Here is a 24,987-nt window from a genome sequence, read left to right as displayed (position 1 = left end):
CTCACTAGTACCGACACTCCTAAGTTTCCTGATGCCTCTGAGCTCATTAGACAAAGAACAATGAAACCAGGACTCCATTAAACTGCTGCTGGTTAAACTGGCAGAAAACAAAAGAAATCCGTCAGCCGGGCATGGGCCTTGCTCACATCCCTAGCAGGGTCTCACTCGACTCAACCACCCTTGTTGTGTACATTTTCCTTTCAATTCCAGAAAATTAATTTATATGTAGCCCATGATGAAACAAGTGATAATTAAGTTCTGAAACAATGAACAGCTCTAAAAGTCCAGGAACTTATAACACTCTTCTCTTAAGCTTTCAGAAGATCTGAAGATACAATCTATTCTTCCTTTCTCCCAATATAAATCATACCATTAAATTAAAAGGGGAGATTTCTTCTACCAAATTACACCTTAATGGCTCTTAACCCATAATTAAAGTATCCCTAACAGCAGCTTAAAGCCACAGCCAACCATGAGTACATTTATTAGGACCTAAGTTTTCAGCACTAAGTAATTATGTAAATAGAACCATCAGCCATCTTGAGAAAAGCCCATGGTCGAACCAGCTCCCTGGTCCCTTGAGGAAACTCTCTGTGACTGGCATCTACGCAGGGCCTCCTCCCCTGCAGTCAGAACAAAGTTAAGCAAAGCTACGTGCCAGAGGAGCAAGGAAGGCGAATTCCGACCATGCTCCTCGCCTAGAGCCCTGATTACCATCTTCCCTGATTATCACAACAGTTTGGGAACCTAGACCAACAACTGGTTTCAGAGCAAAGAAGAATCCAGGTCAGACTCAACTGTGCATCGTGAGCCAAGATGGTGTCCCTGTGCTGCGGGCTGTGAAGGTCCCCGGGACACAGCGTGGCCCCTAACATCAAGGAGGTGATGATTAATTAAGGAGGCAAGACATCAAATAATTTTGGAGAGGTGGTATGGTATAGAAGAATCACAGACTAACTGAGACCACTTTGTTCCTCAATTCAATTCTGTTACAAACTTTCTGAATAAACTTGGATGGACAATTCACCTCTCTAGGTCTCAGTTTTCTTGGCAAAAACAAGGCAAATGTATTAGCTGTATCTAAGGCCCTGGATAGCTCTGCAATAATTAGATAATTAGAGAACATGAGACAGTATAAAATTAAGTGCCAAATTATATAGTAGCGACCACAGCTGCGGACAGAGAGATTTCATTGATTTCTGAGTCCACCACTTCCTGAGAGCCACACCAGGCACGGTGCCAGGACTCAGGGATACAGCGACCAAGACAAAGCCCCGCCTTCATGAGGCTTTCGGTCTACTAGTGGCGCATTCTCAGGAGTTCAGAGGGGAAAAAATGAAGGCTCCTTTTCAAGGAGACAGAGGCAAAACTGGGATTCAAGTGGGTATAATTTGAACATACAGTAGGAAGGGTGATGAATGATGGACCGGCTAACTCTTGAGAATTTCAGTAATAAACCAGAGATTTTTGAAAAGACATATTAATACCCAAGCAGAGTTCTGCTAATTGGCTTATCACCAATGAAGGTAATTAGTTTCCATAAGTTAGCCAAATGCAGATTCTTCCTGCCCTTTGCCAATCATCTTCTCCTATCCCAACAGGTCCCCACCCCAAATCTATTTGTGGTTCATTTTTTCCCTTAATTCTCTTTTCAATTATGCTTGTGGATTTCTATGGTGAAAGTCAGGAGCAGACACCAAGCAGAGAGTCCATATCTAAGCCATCTGGAGTCTACCTTAAATGTGGGGTTTTAGGAAGACCTTGTATGCTATGAGATAATTGGCTAAAAAAGACCTGTTTGTGTATAAGTTGCCAGAGAGGTTGAGGAAAGATGGTGCAGACACATGGTTTATTTTGTGGAGTAGAGCTCTAGTACAAATAAGGAAAACAGTACAACTAACCTAGATAATAATTAACCGTCAACATCTTACCTTCTTAAAACTAAAAATTCAGACAATTATTTTGTCCCTTATTTTTAAGAGACGTGAAACATGCCTGGGCCCTAAGTGAAATCAAACACTGCCCACCAACTGTACATTCCATTTTCCAAATAACTTCCTTGGAATGCTGGTGAGCTGATAGATTTAATACGAATATTCTCAAAGTGTTGGACTTAAAAGGAACAATAACTATTCCAACTTTTCTTACCCCCCCCCAAAAAATCCCATCTAAGATTTATGCCCATCTTCTAAACACCCTTTTGAGTTCAGAGCAGATGTGTGCAATGTTTACACTGAGAAAACCACTAGGACATAAACAACCCACTATAAACACCACTCAGATTTTTGCTGTGCTTTTCTTCATTTCCAGTGTATTTATTTTGGTGTTAAAATAATATTAACTTTCATAATAAGGAAAATAGCAGCAGATGTTTAAACCAAACATACACACATCATCCCACACATCTACTCAACTTTCAGAATCAAAGTTTCTTCCTCCCAATTAAGGAGGGAGCCTAGAAGACCACTCTCGTGTATGGTACCTACTAAACAACAGATCAACCTGGACAAGCTTTCCGTAAGCTTTTCCTCACCAGCTGCAGACATAAAAAATTAATGTGGTATCCATTTCCTAATAATCCCTATATTCCTCTCTCAGGCTGATTATTATGCTTTGTTTTATTTTGAAAATCTCTTATTACTCAATGACAAAGACAATCCAACAGAAAGTGCCTTAAAAGTTTTCAGTTTCTTGTTCACTGAAAAAAAATTCTTTTAAACTAACTGCAGTGTTAATTTCACAGGAAATACGCCTGGTGGCTTGCTGCTTAGACCACTCTAAAAAGGGACTTGAGGACACAGGGGGGGCGGGAAGGGGAAGCTGGGACAAAGTGAGAGAGTGGCATGGACATATACACACTACCAAATGTAAAATAGATAGCTAGTGGGAAGCAGCTGCACAGCACAGGGAGATCAGTTCGGTGCTTTATGACACTTAGAGGGGTGGGATAGGGAGGGTGGAGGGAGGCTCGAGAGGCAGGGGATATAGGAGCATATGGGTACATATAGCTGATTCACTTTGTTGTACAGCAGAAACTAACACAACATTGTAAAGCAATTATACTCCAATAAAGATGTAAAAAAAAAAAAAAAGTCTGCCTTTTAAATGAGTGACTTTAGAAGCAGGATGATACCTAAAGCAGCAGATTGAAAGAAAAGCAATTCACCAAAATTCGCATTCCTGGAACAAGTAGGATTTAAAAAAAAAAAAAAAGAAAGACTACTTTAAATACGAGATTCTTATCCACAAAGTTAAATAAAAAACAATAAGAATGAGATTTTTCCTTGAAGGGGAAAGGGTAAGTTTTCGACTGCTTGGGCAACAGGGCTAAAGTTTTTACACGAAAAATACAAGTGGATCGGCTCACCCTCCCAAGTTTCTTCCATGTTTTCTTTTTCTAGAGCAATGTTCAGTTCACTATAGGCAGAGACATGGAAACTTCTCCTGCTGAATCAGAAGGGAGATGTCTCCTTGATTTGTATATGGTTACAACAAAAAACACTTCCCCTGCCAAGCTGAATTCCCCCGGAGATGTGTCTCCCGCTACTCAGCCTCAGACCATGACCACTTTTTCAAATCTCACGTAGATAATGTTGGATTAAGAAACTCCCTTTTCTCTTCTTACTACTAACAGAGACAGCTTGAAATACTACAGGGCAGCGGGGAAATACCTCATGGTTTAGTAGGAGGTAATAAATGATAAGATTTCAGAGCTCTTTTTTTTTTTTTTTTTTAATTTAGCTTTCTGGTTGGTGGGTTGTGCAATCACTTCCACAAGGGACAGGAGTCTGGAGGGAACATCCTTCAATGTCAGAACTCTCCCAGAGCTGTACAGGAAATGGGAAATCAGACAAAGAGCCAGTCTGTGCTCTGTGACATGGGTGCCCTTCCAGGCCCCCAAACTGAATAGAAAAATTCTTCATTGTTTGGGACAATCGCTCTTGAACACAAAAACGCACTGTAACTTTCTGTTCCCCTCTACATGAAAATCCAAAGCTCTTGTTGGCTGTTAGACTACAACAGGAATACTGTATGTAGATAGTGTATGTTTAAAATAAGTATCAAAGCAAAAAAAAAAAAAAAGAGAGTGAGAGAGAGAAAACCCAGCATGTTAAACTTTTTACTTGGGTCCAGAAGTTCCTCCTCTAAAGAAAACACCAACAGAAATCAAAAAAGAAATACAATTTAAAAGACTTTAAAATGTGAGGAGTTAGTATGCTGCAAGCATAAAGCAAACTTTTAACAATGTATATTTTACCACCTCCCCGCCCCCGCCCCCAGCTCTCTCCACTGTAACCCCTGAAGGCTAAGATACAAACAACAAACTTTGTACTGAAAACAGTACCTAAGAACCGCTTGCCTTTCAAAGCACCCTAAAGTCTCAAGAAAGAGAACAAAATGCACAGAAGGCAATCAGAACCGGAAAGGAGGAGTGGCCTTGACCAAAGCAATAGGGTAGCAGTTTCTAGAAGGGAACATCTACCTTCATAGCACAGAATCCCGATATTGCTGTTCATCTTGTCCAAGTACTGGTAGTTCAACAGGTCCATCTTCATAAATAGCATTTATTGGGCTAGCACAGAAAACCAGCTCTTTGCTTTCGCCCCGAAAAAGTACGTTTCCAAAATCAACTAGTGCTGAGCAGCTCCTGGCTCTTCTCTTAAACTTCACAAAGACGGAGGCCCGGCCTCGGATCAAAACAAAGTAAAAGTAAAAAAAAAAAAAGACGCACACAAAATCGAACTTGCAGAAAACCCTTCAAGGGTTCGTGGGCAGACGGTATACGTCCTGGATCCTCAATCGAGCATTTAAAAAATCGTTTCAGAAGTCTTTACGGGTCTTTCTTCGACGTAAGAAAGGAGCAAGGAAGGAAAACCCGAAGCCCATTTCCTAGGACAAAGCCGCGCTCGCGCCGCTCACAGCCCGCTGCGAGTTCACTGCGCTGACACGCCGACTATGCCTGGAATGACTCGTATGTGGACGAGCTTCCTCTTCCCAGCGGGAGGGAGCGCGGAGCATGCTCACTGAATCCCCGGGGCTCTTCACATGTCAGGGATGTTTTCTGCACAAGATCAGGCTCTAAATGTACTAAAGTGTTTGAAAGAAAGAGGAGGAGGAGGTGGAGAGTCTGCAGGAGGGGCCGGGGCAGAGCGGCTCTTGACAGGAAGCAGCCCTGCCACTGCAAAACTGGAGGAGGGAAGAGAAAACGCAGGAAGTCGCTTTTTCAGGAGCTGAGTACAAAGTCAAAAATCCATCATGGAAGCAAACTTCCATGGAATTTAACTCTGGTGTAGCTTCACTTTTGGGTTTCAGAAACCCAAACTGCTTTGCTGTGGTACATATACCACATATTTCTTTTCTTTTCTTTCCTTCCTTCCCTTTTAAAAGTCGTTTTACAAGGTCCATTTACACTTTAACTGTATATTTAAAATTTCGATGTCATGTTACATATAACTTCTCTCATAACAACTCACATAAACAGGGCAGGGATGGTATCACCTTTTTACAGCAGCGGAAACTGGGGCTCAGAGGAATTAAATAATGGTATATGGCTCCCAAAATAGTTGGTAGAACTACTTTTAGAGTGTTTTATTCCCTTATAACCTTCTAAAAAATAAGGAGGGGAAGAGGGAGAGAGAAAGATAAGGAGAAACAGGAAGAGAGAAAGAGAAAGAGAGAGTTTAAGGAAGTAAGACTACATATCCAAAACACAAAGCCTACCTGACACGATGGGTGGGAGGGATAAAATTATTTTCCTTTTGCACATAGGAAAGCTGTTCCATCTGTGTATTAGCGGCTAACAGAGTAGCATGCCGCCACGTCACGCCTTACTGTAAGGACTTGGGCCTTAAACTTCACATCTCCAATATCCAGCACAAGCGGTGCCCAAAAGCTATTTACTGAATCAGTAAATCACTGAAAGTTCAGAATCTTCAGCACATGAAGAACACGCCAGCAAAATAAAGGGAAAAAAAGAGTTTTCTCTTTGGAGATGGCGCCTAGCTTTTGGCACCATGAATAGACTAGTAATTCACCACAGGAGGTGTTTCTATACTAATACTATTGTATGCTATTTGGAGATTTAGGAAATACCAAGGGGTGTGCTCTACTGTAGACCAAGACTTGACATTGTAATACCCTAAAATAAGAACTGGATAAATAATTTCAAGGGCTTATATGTTAAAAGATTAGCAGTTGCACTTTGGGTAACAGGCATGTTCATGACAAGTTGTTCTAATTGAATCCTATTTGGAGATAAATACAACAGCCAATACTGCTGCCGTCCCTGCTGCAATAGTAGTAACTGGCATAGCAGCAGGTGAAGGAGGCAACAGAAAAATCGAGATTTCACAAGCTTTAATTTACAAGGCTATTTATTAATGCTAGATTACATATTCTAGAATCTGAATAAGCTATACTGAAAGGTATGTACACCATCGCTTGTAATTAAAGTACTTGATGGTACTTGACGGGGAGGGTCAGAAGAAAACTCTTACAGCATCTAATATATATTATTGTACTTAATCTTAATATCTTTGGGTACAGATTCAAGTTCAACTGATAGTTTTGGTTCAAGTTCAATTACCCAGTTGGTTGTGGAGAACAATTACTGTGCTACATTCTTTGACGTAATTTCTCAATCAGAAAACGTTATGAGTCATTAGCACGCCCCATACGGGAGAAAGCTGGCTGCACCTTGGAATCAGTGTGGAGTTTTTAAAAATCCTAAGGCTGTGGGTGCACCCCAAAATAATCTGAAGGGGTGGGGCCCAGTGTTGGGATTGATTTTAAAGAGTCCCAGGCGATTCTAACATGCGCCCAAGATTGAGAACCACTGCTTTTATCTCAGAGGGAAAAAAATCACCTGCCTTCAGATACTTCATTTTACACAACTTATTTTGAGAAGGAAAGTTTTCTTTTTAAAGTACAGTGATTTAACCAGATCCAAACAATCCAGTGGTCACGATATGAGTAAAATATTTAGTAACTTCCCTTTAATGACTCAGTGTCACTTACAATGTAGTTTTCAGTCTCCAAGAGGCAACCACCCATGTGGACACAGGCCCACAGGTACACCTTGACCTGTGCTTGCAATGAGCTGTAGGAAAATAAAATCCCCAGCCCCCACCGCGTGTTTCCCACTGATCTGGACGCTACTGTGGTCCCGCTTAGAGCTACAGACCAGGAGAGTGAACAGGTAGAAACGTTGATAGCAATTCGACAGAGTCATCTTAGGTCCTGTAAATCTTCCAGGCAGACAGTCTGAGAAGCCCCGCCCTGAAGGGTGGCGGCCACACCCGCCGACTCCGCAGGGTAGCCGGTCCCTGCGGCGGGACCTATCCCATCACAGCTCCCCACACCGTCCACCTTCCGCTTCAAGCAGTGAACTACCTACAGTTACTCTCGAAAACCAAATTATTTCACGTCTCAGTGCACACGTTCCCTCTTTGTGCAAGACTCTTCCAGCCTCTCTCCCAGCAAACACTCATTCTTCCCTCAGGACTTGGCACACGTCTCCTTTGTCCTGTGGGACCCCCGTCCTTCTGAGTCCTCCCTCCCAGGCCTCTGCCATCATTTGCCCACAGACACGCTTCCATCCTAGGCACGTCTAGGCTTTAGGAGCAAGGGCTATGCCTTCTGTACCTCTGCAGGGTTGGTCTGGCAGGAGCCTGGCACACGGCAGGCCATCAATAAATTCCTGTTGAATAACATCTCTAAGATGAAAACACCTCAAAGGTAGACTCTCCATCTCCCCCTCCCTGCTCCCAGCACATACCGGATTATCTAACTCAATGTCTCTCCTACTGGATTCCGTCAGCATCTTCTGGGGACACAAGTCCTCACATCTGAGGGAAACTCATCTAGATTCTGATCAGGCTTCAGGTTATGGTCAACGTATCCACTGAAAAAATCCAAGCGCTGGAAAATGTCAGTGCTTCTCAAGCTCCTTCACAGACTAACATCGTCATAATTAAACTACCAACAGGATTCTTCTTAAGGAAACTGGAAGGATGGTTCTAAATTTTATCCACCAAAAAAAAAAAAAAAAAAAAAAATCAGGAAGAAAGTTGGGTTTTTTTGGATGAAGAAATTTGATCTATCAGATATTTAAAACATAAAGCTACTGTATAGCATAGGAAACTATACTTGATATTTTGTAATAACCTATATGGGAAAGAACCTGAAGAAGAATCATATATATACATATATATATATGTACACATATAACTGAATCACTTTGCTGTACACCTGAAACTAACACAACATTGTAAATCAACTCTACTTCAATAAAATAAAATAAATAAATAAAACATAAAGCAAAGAACATTTCTGGGGTGGAACTGGGAAGAGAATAAGAAAAGTGAAACAGATATTGTCATATGGTAAAAACTTTAAAAACTGTAAGAAAATGTTCAGACTATCTAATTTGGAATAGGGAAACACTTTCTAAGCCTGAAAAAGAATTAAATCAAAGAAAGAAGTCACAGAGGAAACTACTGTAGAATTTGACTGAATATACAAATTTTATGTTTCGTACATCTGAAAACACCAAAACCAAGTAGAGAGGCAAAACACAAAATGGAAGAATATATTTGTGACATATATACTATGGTGGATGAAGGATGAATGTTCTTGGTATATAAACATTAAAAAATAGAAAATAAGAAAAAACTTAATCTAAATTATTTTTAAATGAGCAAAGAACATGAGAAACAAATGGCCAATACAGTTTTAAAAAGCCTATTCGAGGGACTTCCCTGGCAGTTCAGTGGTTAAGACTCCACGCTTCCACTGCAGGGGGCACAAGTTCGAGCCCTGGTCGCAGGGAAGATCCCGCAAGCCACGCAGCACGGCCAAAAATATAAACAAATAAAAGATAAAATAAATACACTTTAAATTTTTTTCTTAAAAACAAGCCTATTCAATCTCATTAAAAATAGTAAAAATACAAATTAAAAAAAATTAAGTGATTCTCTACCTGCCAAATTAACAAAAAGAGAAAGCATTTCAATCTTATTTAATGCTGGTGAGGTGAGCTGCCATTGGAATTTGTGTCACTGCTACTAAAAGTGTAAGCAGTCAATGCCTTTCTACAAAGTAGTCAACATACGCATCAAGCTGTCTTTAGTGTTGAAAATGTTCACATCCTTTCCTTGCTCTGGACTCTAGTTCTAGAACTCTGTCTTAAGAAAATAATAAGATTTGGTCAAAGAATTACATAAAGATGCTTATCATGCTTCTATTTATAATAATGAAAATTTGAAAACCTAAAAGTCCAAAAATAAGGAATGCATGAAAACTGTGGTATATCAATGACAGAATAGTATGCAACCATTATAATTCCTTCTAAAAAATATGACAGGAGAAAATGATATACTCAAAACATATGCTAATGGAACTACATATGTTAAATGAAAACAAGCAAATAAAAAATATAAAAATAGTATGTACACTAAACACCAATTTTGCTTATGTATTTATAAGTATACACACATACGCAGAAAATAATATACACACACATGTATTTAAAAGACTGTACTAGAGAAAACAATAATTCAGAAAGATACATGCACCCCAATGTTCACTGCAGCACCATTTACAGTAGACAGGACATGGAAGCAACCTAAATGTCCATCAATAGAAGAATGGATAAAGAAGATGTGGTACATACATACAATGGAATATTACTCAGCCATAAAAAGGAACGAAACTGTGCAATTTGCAGAGACGTGGATGGACCTAGAGACTGTCATACAGAGTGAAGTAAGTCAGAAAGAGAAAAACAAATATTGTGTAATACCTCTTATATGTGGAATCTAGAAAAATGATACAGATGAACTTATCTGCAAAGCAGAAATAGAGACACAGACTTAGAGAAAGGACATATGGATATCCAGGGGGAAGGGGAGGGTGGGATGAATTGGGAGATTGGGATTGACATATATACACCACTGTGTATAAAATAGATGACTGATGAGAACCTCCTGTACAGCACAGGGAACTCTACTCAATGCTCTGTGGTGACCTAAATGGGAAGGAAATCCAAAAAAGAGCGGATATATGTATAGCTATAGTTGATTCACTCTGCTGTACAGCAGAAACTAGCACAGCATTGTAAAGCAACTATACTCCAATAAAAATTATTTAAAAAAAAAAAACAAGAAAAAAAAAGGAAAAAAATAAATTAAAATAAATAAACGATTGGAAAGCATACCAAAATGTTACCAGTGCCTATCTTGGAGGGGTAGGCATTTTTTACATTTTCCTGTGTTTCTAATTTACCTGCAAAGACTATATTCCTTATATAATCAATGTGAGGGTGAAGGAAGGTCCTCACTTTTTAAAAAGCAGGGACATACGAGAAAATATGCCCTGGTGAGGCATAAGCAATGGATCATTTATATCTAATTTTTGAACACCGTGATATGTCCTTTTCATTTAGATTTAACAGCTAAAGATTTAAAAATTCCAAACATTTATTTAGAACTCTGTAAGACTTAAAGATGTTTATAATGAGGTATCTGTCCTAAAGAACAGTCTACAATATGGCGGTGTATGTCAATTATATCTCAGTAAAACTGGGGGCTAAGGAAAACAGTCTACAAGGAGAAGCTCCCTGTACTTTAAACTTTCAGAGAATGTAGACATGTATGCATATGCTTTTGTCTTCTATTATTTACTAATTATTTCATGTATTAGTAACAATACCCCGAACTAGACCATAAGCTTTGGAGAAAAGGAAAACTAAGCTTCAGTTCTTGGTATAAAGCTCCCCACAGTATAAAATAAGGGCTCCATAAATGTTCATTATGGCAGCGTCTCAACATCTTTGTGGAATAATGATGGCAAAATGATGACAGTAGGAAGCCCAGGCTAATTACTAGGTTAAATGGTTCTACTTGCTAGAGAATTGACTACCAGTTTAGAATAGAATCAGCAAAACTGTGAGCTGCTTCATAAAAGCCAAATGATCAAAATCACTCTCGAGGCACTTATTAAAAGATAAAATGCTGGGACTTCCCTGGTGGTGCAGTGGTTAAGAATCCAACTGCCACTCTTTTCCTTCCTGGCTGCTTGAAGATCAGCCGCCATTATGAACGACACGGTAACTATCCGGACAAGGAAGTTCATGACCAACCGACTACTTCAGCGGAAACAAATGGTCATCGATGTCCTTCATCCTGGGAAGGCAACAGTACCTAAGACAGAAGTTCGGGAAAAACTAGCCAAAATGTACAAGACCACACCAGATGTCATCTTTGTGTTTGGATTCCGAACCCACTTTGGTGGTGGCAAGACAACTGGCTTTGGCATGATTTACGATTCCTTGGATTACGCAAAGAAGAATGAGCCCAAACACAGGCTTGCAAGACATGGCCTGTATGAGAAGAAAAAAACCTCGAGAAAACAGCGAAAGGAACGCAAGAACAGAATGAAGAAAGTCAGGGGGACTGCAAAGGCCAATGCTGGTGCTGGCAAAAAGAAGTGAGCTGGAGATTGGACAACGGAAGGAATAAAGACTCTGCAGTGACTGTGTCTGTGGTGATTATGCAGATTTTTCATGAGAGAGTTAATAAACTAAGACTTTTTACATTAAAAAAAAAAAAAAAAAAGAATCCAACTGCCAACGCAGGGGACACGGGTTCGAGCCCTGGTCCGGGAAGATCCCATATGCCGCAGAGCAACTAAGCCCGTGCGCCACAACTACTGAGCCCCTGTGCCACAACTACTGAAGCCCACACGCCTAGAGCCCGTGCTCTGCAACAAGAGAAGCCACCGCAATGAGAAGCCCATGCACCGCAACGAAGAGTAGCCCCTGCTCGCCACAACTAGAGAAAGCCCGCATGCGGCAACAAAGACCCAACGCAGCCACAAATAAATACATAAATAAATAAAATTTAAATAAAGAAATAAAATAAAATGCTTTCATTAGCACACTTGCCAAGCAAGGAATATTTTAATGTTAAGTCTAACAATTATTTTTTCACAGACACCAGGAAATGTAAATAACCCTACAGGGCTACTTGGTCCCCCTGCAATGGATTCAATTGCCCTCTTCTTTCCAGGATGCTAAGTAACCAATATATTTAACTAATGCTTTCATTTTTAAGTTTATTTTTCTCCTTACCACACATTTATTTTTTCAAGTCACTTTAACCTTATATGTGACTAATAATAAAAAACCCTACCAAAGGAAGAAAGTTAAGTCTGACTGTAACTTGATCTACATTATCAACTAACCAAAAAGTTGGATGTGCAAAAGTGCCATGTTTAAGAGCATCTCTAGACCCCACTGCAATCTACGGGCACATTCTTCAGTATAATATGAACAGCAACAGTAACAATGGTGATGATAATGTTTGTTAAATACTTCATTGGTCAAGGCACTCTCACTTTTTTATATTATCTTAATTACTAAGACAAGGTTGTAAGAGAAGGAAAGCATAGAAGAGGGTTTAAGTGAAAAACTTAGCACCGAGTGGTAAGAAAGAAAACTTATGGAACGAAACTTTTTCCTTTAAATATTGTTTAGAATGCAAAGTTCTGTGGCTCTTCAAAAGCTCAGCTAAAATCCCACCTTTCACAAGAACCCCATTAGCTAGGATTAATCTCTTTACGAGTCCACTGTATTTTAGGTTTACACTGCACTTAATTCTAAAACAAGGCAGACTACGAGATGATTTATGCATCTCTCCCCTACCTGATTATAAAGACTGTTTTGCACACAGTAGGTCTTCAACAGTGTAGCTGTTGAATTAAAGAAGACACCAAAACAAAACAATTTTCAAATGCCTCAAGTATCAAGGATGTAAACCTGAATATTTATTAAGTTCTCTGTGTTTTTTACATTTTCTCTCAAGGAAAGAATTCCTAAATATATCACAAAACATTGCTTATTTCTCTAACTTGGAGTTGCTCACACTGAAATGACGATGAAAAATAGACAGTATTGTGTCAAATTTTTCACAAAAGCAAATGCCATTAAGCTGTATATCTTGACTTTTATTGTTTATAAAATAGTAACATTTCTAAGCTAAAACACTCTCAACTTCTATTAAGTATGACTAGATTATGTACTGTAATATAATGGGATTTTAACACAGATATATGTACTTTTTAAAAAACTTAAAATGGTTCTTCAAAGCAAAGATTTAAACTTTCAATACAACAGCACCCTCTAAGGGTGAATTTTAAATTGCAAAGACAACTTCGGAAAAGCAAACTGCCTAATTTCTCACCTGAGTTCAAACACAGTAAGCCTCTTATTTCACTTAAAAAGTCACAGTGAAGGGAATTCCCTGGTGGCGCAGTGGTTGAGAATCTGCCTGCCAATGCAGGGGACACGGGTTCGAGCCCTGGTCTGGGAAGATCCCACATGCCGCGGAGCAACTAGGCCCGTGAGCCACAACTACTGAGCCTGCGCGTCTGGAGCCTGTGCTCCGCAACGAGAGAGGCCGCGATAATGAGAAGCCCGCGCACCGCGATGAAGAGTGGCCCCCACTTGCCGCAACACTTGCCGCAACTAGAGAAAGCCCTTGCACAGAAACAAAGACCCAACAGAGCCATAAATAAATAAATAAACAAACAACAACAACAAAAAAAGTCACAGCGAATATCTTTTAACAAACAGTTCCATTCTCATTAAACTTTGCAAAAATTAAAAAAATCCTAACAAAACCAATTCACTTGATATCAAATGAGTGAATAGGAAATCTGCTTTACTAACATGAATTTAAGATAAAAATAGCATTTAAAAGTTCAGACTAGGATTGATGTTTTAAATAAATCAGAATAAATCAGTACTGGGGAAGGGAATATAATTAATTAGCATTCCCAAGAAAGGAGAAATCTCTTGCAAAACACTATAACTTACTAGTTTTAAACTAGTGCCTTATATGCTTGAAACAAATGTTTCCTTATTAACAAAAATAATTATTTTAGTGGTTTTCATTATTGCAGACAATTTAGTTCAGTAAATCCCATTCAAAGAACCTTCATAAATAAGATATTATTCTGATATTCACATTCTCACCAATTATAATTATCCACAGACGTATTCTTGCCAGGTTGGCTAGCACTTACTGCCATGGTAAAAACAGGAGAAGTCCTATGGAGGAAAAGTCCTAAATATTTAACATCTGAAGGTCAAGGTCACTGAACTGACAGTCCCAATTTCTGATTCAATCTTCACCTAGCAGTACAATTTGCCTTCACAGTATTTCATTCATTAGGCACCATTTTTCTACCTCCAGAATCACCCTTTCCACCAACTAGGATCCAGCCTAGAAAACAGACAACACACCTGTTTTTTAATAGAGAGAATTTTAATGCTTCCTCCCAACCTGTGCCCCCTTCCAGTAACTACCCTCATGAGGTAACTACTATCCTAACTTTTAAGAGCATTAGATTAGTTTGACCACTTAATACAAATAGAATCATATGGTATGTAACTTTATGTGACTGGATTCTTGCATTCAACATTATGTTTATGAATGTTATCCTTATTTTTAAGTGAAGGTGAAAATCATTCCTTTTCATGGCTGTATAGTGTTCCATTGCTCTAATGGACCACACTTCATTCTACAGCTGATGGACATTTAGGTAGTTTCTATCTGGAGGATATTATAAATAGTGCTGCTACAAATATTCTAGTCTCTGTCTTTGGTGAGCACGGACTGCATTTCTGCTGCTTACATTCAGCTTGAGTAGATACGTTAGGTCATAGAGCGAGCATACGTTCAGCTTGAGTAGATACTCAAATAGTTTTCCAAAGTACTTGTCATAGAGCGAGCATACATTCAGCTTGAGTACTCAAATAGTTTTCCAAAGTATTTGTACCAATTATACTCCTGCCAGCCGTGTATGGGATTTTAGGTTGCTGCATGCCCTTGCCAGCACTTTTTCATCTTTTCATTCCTACTACATGGGTAGGTACAGAGCAGCCTCGCTGTGGTTTTACGTCACACTTCTCTGACCGAGAGTAAAAACATTTAAATGCTCATAAGAGGCAGAGGGATAGGATTCACCACACAGAACAGTGGGGTAAGGGTCTAATCCACTGGCTCTCAAACAGAACCATTTTGCTTCCCTCAACCCAGGGGACCTTTGGCAATGTCTGGTTGTCACAACTTGGCGATACCACGGGCATCTAGTGGATGGAGGCCAGGGATGTTGCCAAAGACACTACAATGCACAGGACAGCCTCCCTGAGCGAAGAATTTTCGGGACCAAAACGGCAGTAATGCTGCTGCCAAGAAACCATGATCTAAGCGGACCGTTGTTAGACTCATCCCCCTTAGCCATGTGATCAATGTAATCGATGGCCGGTACAGCTCAAAAGGTCAATTTCCTACTGTCTTCAATTTCCAGAAACCATGATCTAAGCGGACCGTTGTTAGACTCATCCCCCTTAGCCATGTGATCAATGTAATCGATGGCCGGTACAGCTCAAGGGGTCAATTTCCTACTATCTTCAATTTCCTCAAGCTGAAGGAACAGAAAGACAAAGGATACTTACTACGTGCTGGGCGCGGCACATGGCAGCGCGCCAGGTTCTCTCAGGTATCTTGTTTCTTGTTAAATCCTCACAACAATGCTGGGAGGTACTCTCACCATTTTATAAATGAGGAAACATATCAGGCTGAGAAGCTTGTCCAAACTCACACAAAGAGTGTAGAACTGGGATCTGAAGCTGTGATTTTCCACTCCACCCAGGGTCTTACTTTTAACCAAAAATAAGAAGAGTTTTTAAAGTCTACAATGACTTATCTTGCAAAGGGCGAGTTTCACTCTAGATTTGCAAAAAGCAGCTGAATAAAAACTAGGTATGAAAACGAGATCATTCGCAATGTTAAGTTAACATGCACCTGTAAGAACTGTACCCTAAACTTTTTCAACAAATTCATCTTCTTCACCACACTGTGATCTCTTTAAAGTTAGATCTGTGCCTTACTTTTCTTTGTACATGCCCCAGTGCCTATAGGAGTAGACATTTAAAGTTTCCTGGATTAATTACTGACCTAGAAACACCAAAGAGGGAAGAAAGGGTCTTCAAAAAGCAAGCAGATGGTTCAGATTTTATTTTATTTTTTTCACCTAGTCAAGTATATTTTAGTAACATAAAACAGAATTAGATGTTTTGGTTGAAGATGTTCAATTAAATCGAATAAAGGTCAATACCATCAAATTCTTTTCACAACACAAACAATTCAATTTTTCCAAGGATGGATTTGCCAGCATGGCCTTGTCGTCATCCTCTGGATGTTATTTACTGACGCTTCTGTTAGTGAGGACATTGCAATCATAGGCTCACCAGAAATCCATTCATTGGAAGAGAGGTTTACAACCCTGGCTGTGCATTAGAATCACCCAGGAAGCCTTGAAAGCCACGGATGCCAGGCCATGGATGCCAGGCCCCGGACCTGGCAGTTGATTGAGCAAAGCTGGAGTGGGGCCCGGGGGGGCCCAGAAAGACATATTTTGAATTTATACCCAGGAAACGACTATACTCAGACCAGTTTGGAAATAGCTCCCCAGGTAATTCTGACACACTCCCCACCCCTGAGTATCAGACCACTGCACTGAGGATTCTGAACTGAATTTCGTACCCCCTGCCTTCCAGCCCTTCCACCCCTCCCAGAGCTCAAGGGCATCCCAGTGAGCTACCCATGGGCAGTACCAGGGGGTGACATAAGCCCACCTAAGAAACAGCTCAACTTCCTCCCCACGAGGAAGTGATCCCCTCCTTCGAATTCGCACAGCTCCAATCTTGCTTTACACGGAAGGGAATGCTTTACATTCTCAGCCTCTCTTTTAACTACCAACGCTCTGTAGCCAGAATAGGACTAGAGCTTTATAAACTATCAATACTCAACTGTACTAACACCAGAAATGTACGCACCAGGATTCCTGCTTATCCCCACGTGGGTAGGGATTTGTGGTGTGAGGGGTCCTGGGAAGGAGACAGAGCACTCACTGGAGGAGCAGAGCAGGGTCGCCAGCGTGTGTCCAGTAACGGCTGATGGTGGTGAGTTTTTAGTGACTCGCGGCACCAGGAACCTCCCATCAGAGGACTTAGTGGCACATGTGCGCCTCTGATTGATGCCCACCTCCCCCCAGCTCCCGTTATCACTGCTTCCCCAGCACCTGACACAATGCCTGGCACCTGGTAGGTGGTGAATGAAGATTTGTTGAAAGAAAAAATGAGAAGGAAGGACTTTAGAACCTAAGCTGGGCCTGGAGGAAAGCAAGGAAGGATGGGACGCCCCGAGTTCTGGATGGAGTCTAGGGGAGTCGGGCAGAGAGCGCGTGGACAGCTGGGGGGCCCTGCGGAACTAGGTTTCCAAGTAGGCTTAGCAGACGGGCGACATCCCAGCCTCCCAGGGAAGCGCCAACTACCAGTGACTGTGGCCCCAGTAACAGGAACCACAGCCCTGGGGAGGGAGTCAGACCCTAGGGAAGCAGAGAGGAGGGCCTGGGACTAACCCGAGCCGGAAAGGGCTGCAGGTGACCATGGCCACTTACAGGTGCAGCCAGCGGTGGCTCCCCTCCCCCAAAGGAGGAGAAAGAAGCTAGAAGCTGAGGGGGTCAGGAACCCCAATTTCCTGAGCTCTCAGCACCTCACGCTGGTTTCCCAGCACAAGAGAGCACCAGACCCAGAGTCAGAACCACCAGGGTCCTATCCTGCTCGGACCCACGATCAAGGGATGGTGATCAAGGAAATCTACCTCCCGGCCTCAGTTTCCTCATCTGCAAAAGGGGTAGATCGAACCTCCCCTGCCTAGCACAGACCCGGCTATCACAGCGGTCCATAACCACAAAGTGCGCACAAATGTAGGGAACGACGGCCACCATTCTTCCTTAAGATGAGGTTTTCTCTGTATCCCATGAGGAGAAGCGGGGCCTGTTCAGACAAGGAGACCGCCCCACCCTGCCCCACCCCAAGAACCTCAAACAGAAACAACATCCATAAAAAAGAAGCGGGAACAAAGGTCTTAGTAGCCCTTTCCTTCAGCTTAATAAGGCCATAGTACGTGGCTTTCTGAAAGGAGAGGCCAGCAGTCCCGAGGCATTTCAGTAATTCAAGCCGGCAGGGGAAATGTGAAGGTATCTGCACACACCTTTTTTTTTTTTTTTTTTAAACTTTAAAAATATGATCATAATGCATGCTCAGTTAAATTTAGCATTCTTACCCTACAAGCTGTCAAATATTCAAAAATCACATGAACTACTCATCCGTCACTTAAATGAAACAAAAGCACATCCTGAAGACGGCATTAAAAACAGGGTCTAGTACTCGACACGAGTTACTCTGCTGGTGGAACACAAGATGCACCACGTTTACCACACACCCCCCCCAGGCCTCGCCTCCCCTCTCCCGTCCACCCGGCTTCACAGACACACTCTTCTCTCCTCCTCCTCTATCGTATCAGAATCAGCCCTAAAATTCTCAGGTTCTGGACAATTCCTCTCTTCCCTTTCGCCCCTCACCCCCATCCAACTGTGGGCTGCCACTTTCATTTGCAATCTCAATAGTTTCATATTTTATATAATAAATGACGGTGATTATTATTTAGAGATGGTTGTTTCTGGATGAGCTAATGAGTTTCTCTTTGGTTTTTGTTACTGAAGGGATGTGAAGAGTGAATTAGAGCTGTCCCTCCAGGGCAAAAAAGAGACAGAGAGAACTAGAGAGAGACATTTTTTATCACAATAGACATGAAGAATTTTGTTTAGGTCATTTTCAGCAACAGTGACTGTGAGAGGCCTCCAAGTGCCCGTTTTACATTTCTTTGGGGAGAACACTGAGGCTACCTAGAAGAAATCTGGCTTTTCTCTCCAAAAAAAGAATGAGAAAAACTAAAATTACCAGTTGTCTCTAGTTCTAGGTGAGGCTAGTTACGAGAGGGTTAAGGAGCCTGACCACTTCACCCATTAAAGTGTCAGGTATAATCCTATTACTTCTGAATGCCTATCGGTGTTCTGTGACAGTCTGGTTATTCAAGGATCACCGCGACAGGATATCTGTGCTACCAGCCCTGTGCTACAAGCTGCCAAGAAGAAAATTATGACCCTCGTTGCAGTAATGCCAATTTACACTGCATCTAAGTAAATGCTTCTTCCTGCTCTCTCTCTCTTCCCCATTTCCCCAGTAAAACAAGTTTTAAAAAGAGAGAGGGAAACACGAGAAAGAACCGCACTGCATCTGCACACTTAGTGGTGTCTACTCCCCAAAGCAACAACCAAATGGCCTTACTTTATTTGCAGACGTGCTAAAGGTACAAACGGCTTGGAGCACACGCTGAACCACTTCTAGTTTTTTGGGGTTCTTTTTTGTTTTTTTCACATCTTTATTAGAGTATAGTTGCTTTACAATGTTGTCTTAGTTTCTGCTGTACAACAAAGTGAATCAGCTATATGTAGACATATATCTTCATATGCCCTCCCTCTTGAGCCTCCCTCCCACCCTCCCTATCCCACCCCTCTAGGTGGTCACAAAGCATCGAGCTGCTCTCCCTGTGCTATGCGGCTGCTTCCCACTAGCTATCTATTTTACATTTGGTAGTGTATATGTGTCAGAGCTACTCTCTCACTCCATCCCAGCTTCCCCTTCCCCTGGGTCCTCAAGTCCATTCTCTACGTCTGCGTCTTTACTCCTGCCCTGTCACTAGGTTCATCAGTACTGTTTTCTTAGATTCCATATATATGTGTTAGCATGCAGTATTTGTTTTTCTCCTTCTGACTTACTTCACTCTGTATGACAGACTCTAGGTCCATACACCTCACTGCAAATAACTCAATTTCGTTCCTTTTTATGGCTGAGAAATATTCCATTGTATACATGTGCCACATCTTCTTTATCCATTCATCTGTTGATGGACACATAGGTTGCTTCCATGTCCTGGCTATTGTAAATAGTGCTGCAATGAACATTGTGGTACATGTATCTTTCTTTTTTTTAAAAATAAATTATTTATTTATTTATTTATTATTTATTTATTTATTTTTGGCTGCATTGGGTCTTCATTTCTGTGCGCGGGCTTTCTCTAGTTGCAGCGAGCAGGGGCTACTCTTAGTTGTGGTGCGTGGGCTTCTCATTGCGGTGGCTTCTCTTGTTGCAGAGCACGGGCTATAGAGTGCAGGCTCAGTAGTTGCGGCGCACGGGCTTAGTTGCTCCGCGGCATGTGGGATCTTCCCGGACCAGGGATCAAACCCGTGTCCCCAGCATAGGCAGGTGGATTCTTAACCACTGCACCACCAGGGAAGTACCTATCTTGCTGAATTATGGTTTTCTCAGGGTATATGCCCAGTAGTGGGATTGCTGGGTCGTATGGTAGTTCTATTCTTAGTTTTTTAAGGAACCTCTATACTGTTCTCCATAGTGGCTGTATCAATTTACATTCCCACCAACAGTGCAAGAGGGTTCCCTTCTCTCCACACCCTCTCCAGCATTTATCGTTTGTAGATTTTTTGATGATACCCATTCTGCCCAGTGTGAGGTGACACCTCATTGTGAACCACTTATAGTTTGACCTGCAACCACCAAGGAAAGGTAACTGACACGTTTTCCTCTGGAGGGCTGACACGCAAAACAGAAGCCTCCTTCCTCTTTTTTTTTTTTAAGATGTATTTATTATTTATTTGTTTATTTTATTTATTTTTGGCTGCGCTGGGTCTTAGTTGCGGCATGCAGGATGTTTCGTTGCGGCATGTGGGCTTCTCTCTAGTTGTGACGTGTGGGTTTCTCTCTCTAGTTGTGGCTCACGGGTTCCAGGGCGCGTGGGCTCTGTAGTTGTGGCTCACAGGCTCTCTTGTTGAGGTGCGCAAGCTCAGTAGTTGTGGTGGGCAGGCTCAGTTGCCCTGCGGCATGTGGGATCTTAGTTCCCCTATCAGGGATTGAACCCCTGTCCCCTGCACTGGAAGGTGGATTCTTTACCACTGGACCACCAGGGAAGTCCCCTTCTTCCTCTTACCGAAGCGAACCTTCCAATCATCTTCTGACAGAGCACCGCAGTGTGTTTGCTGTCTTAATGTCATGATTAATGAAAGAATCGGCTGCCAGTTTTAATAAACTGGAAAGGCCACAGAGGAAAAAGAATACATGAACTCTCTCTGGACCTTTCCTCTTATTCATCTGGCACGTGGCCCGCTATTCTTCATGAAAGAGAAAAATCATGCCCTCAATTTTCACTCGTAAACGCACTGAATGAAAAGAGCATCTGAGTAACTTGCCCCATAGGCACTTATAAAATGTTTAAATGCCTACAGTGTGCACTTAGTACATGAATGTGGAAATATTTTCAAGACCCAGAAGGTTTGCTATTTGGCTGTTGATAGAAGGCACTACACAAAATGTACCACCCAGAGTTTATTATTATTACTACTGCTAAAAGAGTGATGCTGAGCCCCAGAGGCAGAGGCACCTAGAGATGCTCCCCATACGTACCTCTTATCGCCAAGCCTCAGACACAAATTTATCCTGTCCAGGGTCAGCAGAGAGGTAAACATCTAGAATTTAAACCCCACACAGATGCAGTTTTCATGCCTCCAGGAAGTATGCACTTGTCTTCAGAACCCTAGACACGTGACATGCCAGACACCCAATAATCAGTACGGACAGGGTGCCATGTTAACCCGGGTACCACTTCACTGGCCTAGAACAGGACGGGGCCCAAAGATGAAGCCAACACGGTCCCTGTCCCTGAAGAGCTCATAACTGATGACAGACCACAGGAACCACAAACAAAAACAGAAGGCAGAGGAGGGAGAAACCCTATGTTCTGAAGGGACTTAGGGGTGAGCTTCATGAAGAAAGCGGCATTTGTCTGGGCCCTTAAAAGAACAGCACTCCAAAGCGGGGTTGAGTACTTCGTTAGACACAAACAAAAGTAAATATGTGATATAACTGATCAATTATTCCAGAGGCATATGACGTGAATTTTGATTACTGTGGACAAAGGTAACTTAAATGATAGAAATATTTGAAATGTGTAGTCCTGGAGGCCAGGAGTTAGTCAGAAGTAGGTTCCAATCTTGGTTCTGCTACGAACTAGCTCTGTGAGTCGAGACATATAACTTAACCTCTCTGGTCTAGTTCTCCATCTTCGGAAAATGGGGATGACGCTGGCACCCCCAAAAGGCAGATCCTCTCCTTGGATGCCAGCACTCTTAGCAGGGCACTAAACACAGCCTGCTCTGGTCTCAAATGGCTTTACCTCCCCTATGGACCAAGAGCTTCCTGGGGTCCTCTGCTTAGTCTGAAACACTCAGCACAGTGCTAGTACTAGCAGACACCCCATAATTGCCAAATTCTCCTCCTTCTACTGAATTTCTATTTACTATGCAAATACTTTCCTTTGTTCTTCAAGTTGTGAAATATGCCAATTTCAAAATCTGAGTTTTACCTGGCACTCGTCAGCACATCTCTATCCCACTAGGATTTTTTGTTTGATTAATGTTACGGGTTTAAAATATATATATATATTTCTTTGGGGACTTGGGTATACGAAATGCCAGTGGAAAACCATTTGAATTTAATTCTCAGAATTAAAAATTAAGTAACTGTGGGATCCTAAGAGAAGACTTTTAAGCATTATGTTAACTGAACTTGCATTTCAGCTTTGCTCCCACAAATCAAGGAAAACGCAGAACACCAAAGGGCGACCAGACCACCGCACACTTCACTTCCTCAGGGCAGCCATGGCACCAAACAGCAAGATGATCACACACTACAGTCTTCCCAAAAATGGACACATATTCCCTGCTTGTTTCTCTTCAGACACTAAGTGAGAAGGACCTGAGCACACTGATTTCACAGCCAAAATTCCTGCCATACTGGAGAGAAGGACCCTCAGGATGGAGCGCTGCTAAGCAAGTACTCTGAGGCAGCTGCCTGTAGCCCCTGCACTCCCAAACACATCATGCAGCAAATTGCTACCCCGGAAAGAACAATCTCACTTAAAACTGAGAAATAATGAGAAAGGAAAGAACAATCTCATTTAAAACTGAGAAATAACGAGAAAGGAACCATCACTGAATCATGCAAGTAATGTGCAAGATAAAAGAAAGAAAGGACAGTTACAAATAACAACGAGTTAAAGAAAACACACCAGAGAAATCATGCTGCAAAGAATTTGAATTTTATGAACCAACATTTCTCTATGAGATTAAAAAAAAAAGGCGTAACCTCTTTGAAGTAAGAGCTCAAAGAGGAAACAGTAAGACAACAAGGGGAAATGAAGAGAGCTAGCAAAGTTCAGGGAAGAAATAGAAAAGAAGAATTAGGCTACGATAGAAATGGATACCACATTAAAAACAATAAAAGAAACAGAGACATTGATGAAAACTCAATTCAGTCTATGAAGGACAGGCAGGCTTCAGGAAATCACCGGGATTGGTTCAAGGACGAACAGACACCTTGTCCATGTTTTCTGTAGACTTTCTGGAAAGAAGCCTAGGAGAGCTATCAGAAGAGGCATTCTTCTCTGGTGAACAGGGTGCAACCATTCTGCTACTACAAAGGAGGTCAGCCAAGGACAAAGCCACATACCAAGAAAATCACAGAGAAATTAAGCCAGAACCTGAAAACACCGGATCTTTTTAATCAAACGGCACCTGAAGCCCACCCTACCTTCACACTGTCCCGCTATGTGAATTAATAAATTCCTTTTGTCTTTAAACTCATTTTGATTGAGTTTTCCATTATCTACATCGTAAGCTTCTTCATATAAGAGATTTTTAATACTAAAATAGAAAAAGGAAAGTTTTTCATATTTTTAACATACCACAAAGACAAAAGAGAAACAGCTGAAAAGTTATTCAAAACAATAAGAGAATATAGCAAAATGACTTGCTGTAAAATTAACTTATCAAAATCCAATATAAAATTAACATTTTATGTGTGGTAGACACAATCTGGTGGCTCATTCAAAATGCACTCCCAACTGCCTTCTCTTCTTTATTACCTCCACTGGAGGGACTGAGAAAACTAAATACATACTCTGTATACCAGAGTTTCTTATAGCCAGGAATAGCCATGTAACACAGACCTGGCCAGTGAGACATAAACAGAAGTCTGCTTTGGGCTTCTGGGAAAGCTCTTGCTTTAAAAAAAAAAATTCAGATATGGGTCATGACAACATTTTTTTCTCCCTTCCCTGACTTACTGTCTTAATGCAAATGTGATGCCTAGAGATAAGGCAGCCATTTTGTGACCATGAGCAAAAAACATGAGAAGGCTACAAAGGACACTTAACAGTAGTTACCTCAGAAGAACTAGGAACTTGAGATAGGAGGGATTTTCTTCACTGCCTGAATCTCTTTTTTTTTTTTTTTAACATCTTTATTGGAGTATAATTGCTTTACAGTGTTGTGTTAGTTTCTGCTGTATAACAAAGTGAATCAGCTATATGCATATGTAGATCTCCACATCCACTCCCTATTGTGTCTCCCTCCCACCCTCCTTATCCCACTCCTCTAGGTGGTCACAAAGCTCTGAGCTGATCTCCCTGTGCCATGCAGCTGCTTCCCACTAGCTATCTGTTTTACATCTGGTAGTGTGTATATGTCAGTGCCACTCCCTCACTTCATCCCAGCTTACCCTTCCCCCTCCCCGTGTCCTCAAGTCCATTCTCTATGTCTGTGTCTTTATTCCTGTCCTGCCCCTAGGTTCATCAGAACCTTTTTTTTTTTTTAGATTCCACATATATGTGTTAGCATACAGTATTTGTTTTTCTCTTTCCTGAATCTCTTTTTAAAAGCACATTTTATAACAAAAACTGGTAAAGTTTTTTTTTTTTAAGAAATACAGAAGGAAAGGTTATTAGGGGTCACTCAGAGTACTCAGGAGGTTTTAAAGAGGGGACAAGTAAAGGTTGGGTAAGCAAAAGAGCAGAAGATAAGGTGTTCAGGCAATCAAAATGACACGAGTCATGAGTCTACTGAAGCAAAGGGCTTGGGGGAGAGGAAAGTAATAGAAAATATAAC

At 41.4% G+C, this 24,987-nt stretch overlaps 2 protein-coding genes across 4 annotated transcripts in view; one reads left to right on the top strand and one right to left on the bottom strand.

Moving 5' to 3' along the window:
* VGLL4 (vestigial like family member 4) overlaps positions 1–24,987 on the bottom strand; it is a 157,133-nt gene that overhangs the window by 77,147 nt on the left and 54,999 nt on the right. Inside the window, exon 1 of one of the 3 annotated variants that reach the window (XM_007192582.3) lies at positions 4,484–5,062. The exons of the other annotated variants lie outside the window; for them this stretch is intronic. Within the exon in view, the coding sequence (XP_007192644.1) occupies positions 4,484–4,565 (82 nt within the window). The 5' untranslated portion in view covers positions 4,566–5,062. Of the gene's footprint in view, positions 1–4,483; positions 5,063–24,987 lie in introns of those variants that run through there. 3 annotated transcript variants of the gene reach the window in all.
* On the top strand, positions 11,054–11,508 carry LOC103011135 (40S ribosomal protein S24-like). Its single transcript, XM_057554308.1, has one exon. The coding sequence runs from the start codon at positions 11,096–11,098 to the stop codon at positions 11,489–11,491; it is 396 nt and encodes a 131-aa protein (XP_057410291.1). The 5' UTR covers positions 11,054–11,095; the 3' UTR covers positions 11,492–11,508.

The sequence above is a fragment of the Balaenoptera acutorostrata genome, chromosome 10, assembly GCF_949987535.1.
Source record: "Balaenoptera acutorostrata chromosome 10, mBalAcu1.1, whole genome shotgun sequence".
Taxonomy (NCBI): Eukaryota; Metazoa; Chordata; class Mammalia; order Artiodactyla; family Balaenopteridae; genus Balaenoptera; species Balaenoptera acutorostrata.
This window is presented reverse-complemented; position numbering and strand designations above follow the sequence as displayed.